A 6,000-nucleotide genomic window follows, 5' to 3' on the forward strand; every position below is an offset into this window, starting at 1 on the left:
CATTTACTAACTTTTGGGTTACCCTTGCATGTGATGTGCACTTGCAATTCCACACTATATTTTCATACTTTTTTTCCATGACCTTTTAACCTAGTGCTCAGTTTTCTGTTTAAGAGGTTATTGTAATGAAGGATGTCTGCAATGTCTTGTGTGGAAGGTCATGTAAAATTGTTAAATACCACCATCTAGTGGTTTGAATGGGATAAGAATTGTCCTTTAACAAGTTACTATTTGTTAATTTATGATTATTATTTAAATTATAGTTGTCAGAGAAAAAAAACAATTTTCTAAAACCTTTCAGTCTTAAGTTGGACTTTTTAAAGGGCCTACAGGTAGTGCAGAAAGAAGAGACGTTTCATAAAATATACATTCTAACTAGCATCACCCCCTTCTCAAGTCCGATGAAGTCACCATTTCTTTTTATTTTTTTCTGTTTCCATAGAGAGCCAGTCAGAACCAGAATTGGCATCAGGAGAAATATTAGATCTCACATCATGTGAAAAAGACCCTGTTGAAAGCAAGTCTGAAGCTTTGGAGCATAAGGAAAAACTGACAGGGGCCTCTAGCTTGGAAGCCACAGGTGAGAAAACGGAGAGCTCCACTGCTAATTCCAGCAACCCTGAAGAAGAAACTGAAGATGACACTCATAGCAACCGAAGTTTAGATTTGAACTTTGCTAGCAAGCTTATTGACTTTAAACTATCTGAGGGAGATCAGAGTAACTCTGTCTTGCAAGAAGACATGAAGCACACATGTGGCAGCTGTGGGAAAAGTTTCAAATATGCCACCACTTTGGCCCGTCATAAAAAGGTGCATTTGGCAGATGAATATGATGAAGGTGGAAAGATTGCAACCAGGAAGTCTTCTGATGCAAGCACTGGTAGAAATACACAGGACTTGGAGGAATCCACACAGAAGGTAGAAGAAACTTCTGAAAGGACCAAAGATGGAGCCACAGTAGCTCCACTGGGCTGCAATGAGAACTTAAGCTTCATAGAAAGCACATCTGAAGAAGACACCACAGCAGAGAAACCAGTTGAGGAAAAAAGTGATGATGATAGCAGGGAAAACAAGGAACCAAAGACCAGCAGGGCTAGCAACACCAGCAAGGCTGACAAAAGGAAGAAAATATGCAGTGTTTGCAACAAGAGATTCTGGTCTTTGCAGGATCTAACGCGACATATGAGATCCCACACAGGTGAGTTGGGAAGATCTCTTGTGTGACTGATTGTAAACCTTGTAGTCTTGGGGCAATTTGATGTATCTCATATTCTACAAAGTTATGTAAGGACTGGCACAGAGGATCTGCACCCTGTTCTTTTTATAGTACAAGTGTTCAGTGCGCAACACTGCGTGGTTGCAGAATCTCCGGGTTTTTTACCCAAAATTGTTTCTTTGCCTTTACATGTCAATCTTGTAGACATTTAATTTACTGCCTGCACAAACTTCCAGCTTTTCCCAGGGTTTGTGTGATTTCTCGCCTTGAATTTGTGCATGTTTTGCTATCTCTGTGTGCTTTAATTGTTGGGGATTATATAGGTGCAGGTAGTGATAAATCACTTCACACAACTGTTCCTCGAATGAGCCCATTTTCTCTTGTCTAGAGCATGCACAGTTGATGCACATAGGACCGCACTATTCCAAAATTCTGGAGGTACACAGTCACCAAAGCGAACGTGCAAAGTATAAACAGGTCTTAAGATCTACTGACATTTTGCTGTTTGTTTCAGGTGAAAGGCCTTACAAGTGCCAGACATGTGAGCGCACTTTTACACTAAAACATAGCTTGGTGCGGCACCAACGTATCCACCAGAAGACCAGAGGTGCAGAGGAAGAGTCAGGTGTCCGCTCAGGTAGCGAGAGCGAGTCTGCCCACAGTGGCACCAACCCTCCGTCAGAGAACGAGTGCGAGATAATCACAAGCATCACCACCCTGGATAAGACGCAAGTGGCCAGCTCTGCAGCCACTGTTGGCACGTCTGTGAAGGCTGAGAAAAGTACGGAACAGGCGGAGAAAGAGACAGAGGAAGGACTGAAGCCTACTGCAGAGTCTCCGAGCCCTCCTGTTCACGAAGTGCTGGACAAGCAAAGCAAACCCCCTTTAGGTGGCCTCCTTTCACATAATGAGCCAGTGCCACAGCTTTTGGGCATGGAGTAAGCAATAAATAAATAAAAATCAACTTCTGTGAATATGCAGAGCACGCACTGTATGGATTCTACTGCGACTCGGTGAAAGGAGAATAACAGTGCCATAAACGTCAAGTCTAATGCAATTGACTATAATCTGTTTGGAGTGCCTTACTACTTTTCTAGATATTATCAAGCTGTGTATTATGGATATAATGTATTATTTTTTGTTTTGATCTTTGGGTGTTTTTTTTTCTCTACTTATTTTTTTTAGCCTTTATTAAAAATATTTCCTGATAACAATGAACTTTTGAAGCATTAAGCAAATGGCATACATTACCTATTAGTATGATTTTAAAATATATATATATATATATGTATACTGTATTTAAATGCAGTCTTTCTTAATCAAATGAAGCTACAAATGTTTAGTATGGTTTGAAACTGCAAAATAAGGCTTGAATAATCTCGCACATAACTGGAATAATTAAATAACTAACCAGACACACGTGGGGGGATTGGGGAGAGGAATTGAAAACCCCAAAAGGCTGCCTTCAGATTACCCCTCCTCCCCTGACTGCAGGATCACGTGTTTGTTAAAAGAGGGTCTTTGTAACCCTTGACTGGAACCTGTACACTGATAACCTGGACAGGGATTCAGTAACGCGTGTGTCCGGTGCATTTTTTTTTTTTTTTTAAGTGATGTTCCTTTTCAGTAAATTATAAGAGATTTGTGTTCTCTTACTAGAGAAGAGTGGGCAATATTTGCCCGTTATAGTCGCAGAAGCCCACCCAATTTACCACAAATTGCCTGTTCGTCAGGGGTGGGGTAGGATGAGACAATGCTGCAGGCTGGGAGGAGGAGGACGGACGGACGGACGAATGAATGGATGGATGGATGGACGGACGGAGACACATCTTGCGGTTGGTGAAGGGTGTTTTCAAGGAAAGAAATCAATTGGAAGGAGCCATAATGAATTGTTATGAACAGAATCTGTTCAAGTATTGATTTTTGTCCAACTTAAGCAAATGAGAACTGTCATGTCTTCCAATTTTTATAGATTTTTTTTTAATATATTAAAGCCTTATTACCAGTTCTTCCAAGATCACATGCTTTGTTGTTAAGCATGAAGGAACACTATTGTGAGGGTTGTAATTGGTACTTGAACAATGTTTCCTAGTGTTGCTGTACACAACATGTTTCAGTGTTGCTTTGCCTTTGTAAATCCTGAGGGAGGTGGTGTGCAAGAAGCTTGTGGTTTTACTGGACCAGTCCTCGCTGTGCGTGAGCACAGAAGGGTGACAGTGACAAGTATGCTTTGGCTCTTAGGACCCTCTTCTCCTTCACCCAATACAGTATTGCTTTACTGTACCAAGGCCTGTATAATCTTGAATTCATTACAAGGTATGAACCAAAAGAAAAGCAAATGAAACTTGGAGTAAACTTTCGGTGAGGTATACGTGCAGATCCTCAAATATAAAACAAATACGTGTATGATAGAAATCCACATGCCGGAAAAGCCTGAGGAGCACAGCCATTAATTTACGAGTATGTTGCAAAATATTTCTAATCGATTATGAGAGCAAAAAAAGAAAAACACATTCCCAGTGTCAAATTGGGATCCTGTTAGCAATAATCACTATTTGATTTGAAGCTTTATTTCGAGCTGTTTTCTCATATTTTCTGGTAGTAGGTTTCATGATGTCCTTGCATTATTGTCATCATTATTAGTTTGAATATTTTTGTTTGTTTGTTTCCTGCAGATAGATAAAAAGAACTGTGAAATTTATCATGTGTTAAACTATGGGTGAATCTTAGACTAGTGTTGCATGTTAACCTAATTTGTTTCTTTATTATTATGATTATTATTGTTGTTATTATTATTATTGTTCGTTACACCTTTTATTTTTTTTTCCTCTCTCAGGGCTTTTACAGAATGCATATTCTAAATTTCCTTTTTTTTTTAAATTTTCTCCCAAGATTCAGAAAAAAATGAATAAATCCTTTAGTTACTAGAATTATTTTTGTGAAAATAATTCAATCACTACATTAAGCACTTGACTGTGAATATACTTTTAAAAACAAAATCAAAGCTGCTTTGAAAAGGTGGCTGTTTCTGTTCACTGTACTGCGTTTTAACAGTTTTTGTTAAGGAAAGGTTCATTTCTCGACTCAAGAAGGAATCTGTTTAATTGTTCAACCAATGATTCGCCATTAAATCACACTTTTGAAGTTGCTAACCGGTATTTATGTAAAGGGAATTTACACTGCTGCTGCTACATGTGTATCGGAATGGTTTATGTCACATTGAACAGGACGTCGCATGCCATGCATTGGTACTTTACTCTCCTTTGTATTACGTTATCTAGAACTTCAGAGTCTCAACGTGTAAGCTGTTCTGTATCAAACATTTTAAACAATAAAGGTATATTAAGTACTTCTGCATGGAGATCTGCGTTTTTCATTTATCTGAACAGTAAGAAAAAGTTACCAAATAAGTCACAACACCTCGCTTCTTGGTTCAAACTGTGCAGTTGACACTCAGGGTGGTGCTTTCCACATACAGAATCATACCTTAAAATGAACAGCCCAGTTGCCAGTGCCTTGGTGTGTGCGTATTTTTCAGTTTCAGTTTTCAAATCGTTTTGGCCCTTGGTCTCTTAAATAAACACAAGACTAAAGCCATGTATCGCTAATTGGTTTAGAAGAAACCAGGATAGAAGACTCGAGACTCAGGATCTGCACCCCATGCAGTGTTAGGTTAAGTTAGGTTTGGGAGCATGCACTTAAACTAAGGAAGCACATCAGACAAAGGGTTCGCAAAGTATGATGGGTGTCGCTAGATATGGACGTCCACCTCTGCATTGTCCAGCATCAACTGTCTTCGTATTTAACACTTATTTAGGCAGGATGTTCGACTAAAGTAACAACGTAAACCCTGCATAAGCAATGGAGCATTCACATCAACTGAAAATGGAAACTCCTGTATTTCCTACATGACAGGTTTACCATTTCTAAGAAAACATTGAATATATAAATGGATGCCTGGTATTGATTGCTGCACATGCTACCGTCTGTTTTAGATTTTCATTACTTAAAGAGTTTTTGGATTTTTTTCTCCACCTTGACTACAAACATTGTTTTTGGTTTTTAGTGACCATCCTCTGTATGACAAAGAAACTCCCAATTGATCCTTGTCTTTCATTTAAAGAATCTGGGCTTTCTTGTGTTGACTACCTTTAAACCATTTGTTACATGTTCTGTATGTGTTTGTTGCCCATATGATTCACTTATTGTACTTCTTTTCAGGGTCTGAGTCACTTAATTATGCTCTCATTCAGGAGCTTCAGCTCATAGTATTCCTGTAGGACAGTGACATCACCGTCATTTTTGACAGTAGGCATGATATTTGCACACATTATTAACCAGTTTTGGTTTCCAGATGCTACACTTGGGCTGTGACAGGCAACACAGTCTTGGTCTACCTTGTGTCACCTTGTAATTTTGATAAATAAATTTTTCGTGTTATGTTTTAGGCCGAGTCACTCTTCCACAGAAGCTATGCCAGCAAAGCACCACAGTATATATACTTAAAACACCTCTGGAAAGATTCATCTTGTGTCTGCTAAGCAACTCTTGTCAGGGAGTTCACTTGGTTTTGAATGAGTTTCCAACCTCCCTGTTCAGTTTGAGAAGAGTATGCTCAATATATACGCATTCCGACACAACACTAAAACCTCCTGCCTAATATTGTGTAGGGTACTCCTTGTGTTACTAAAACAGCTCTGAGTCGTTGAGGCATGGACTCCACAAGACCTCTGAAGGTGTCCTCTGGTATTTGATACCAAGACTTTAGCAACAGATCCTCTGCA

At 39.2% G+C, this 6,000-nt stretch overlaps 1 protein-coding gene across 7 annotated transcripts in view; it reads left to right on the forward strand.

The window, feature by feature from the left end:
- The window catches only part of rreb1a (ras responsive element binding protein 1a), a 134,006-nt gene extending 129,440 nt beyond the window's left edge, over positions 1-4,566 (forward strand). For all 7 annotated transcript variants that reach the window (XM_039753366.1, XM_039753365.1, XM_039753367.1 and 4 more), the window contains 2 exons: positions 443-1,198; positions 1,731-4,566. In XM_039753366.1, the coding sequence (XP_039609300.1) occupies positions 443-1,198; positions 1,731-2,158 (1,184 nt within the window). In that variant the 3' untranslated portion in view covers positions 2,159-4,566. The remainder of the gene's footprint in view (positions 1-442; positions 1,199-1,730) is intronic.
- The last annotated feature ends 1,434 nt before the right edge of the window (positions 4,567-6,000 follow it).

Source organism: Polypterus senegalus, chromosome 5 (assembly GCF_016835505.1).
Source record: "Polypterus senegalus isolate Bchr_013 chromosome 5, ASM1683550v1, whole genome shotgun sequence".
NCBI classification, from domain to species: Eukaryota; Metazoa; Chordata; class Cladistia; order Polypteriformes; family Polypteridae; genus Polypterus; species Polypterus senegalus.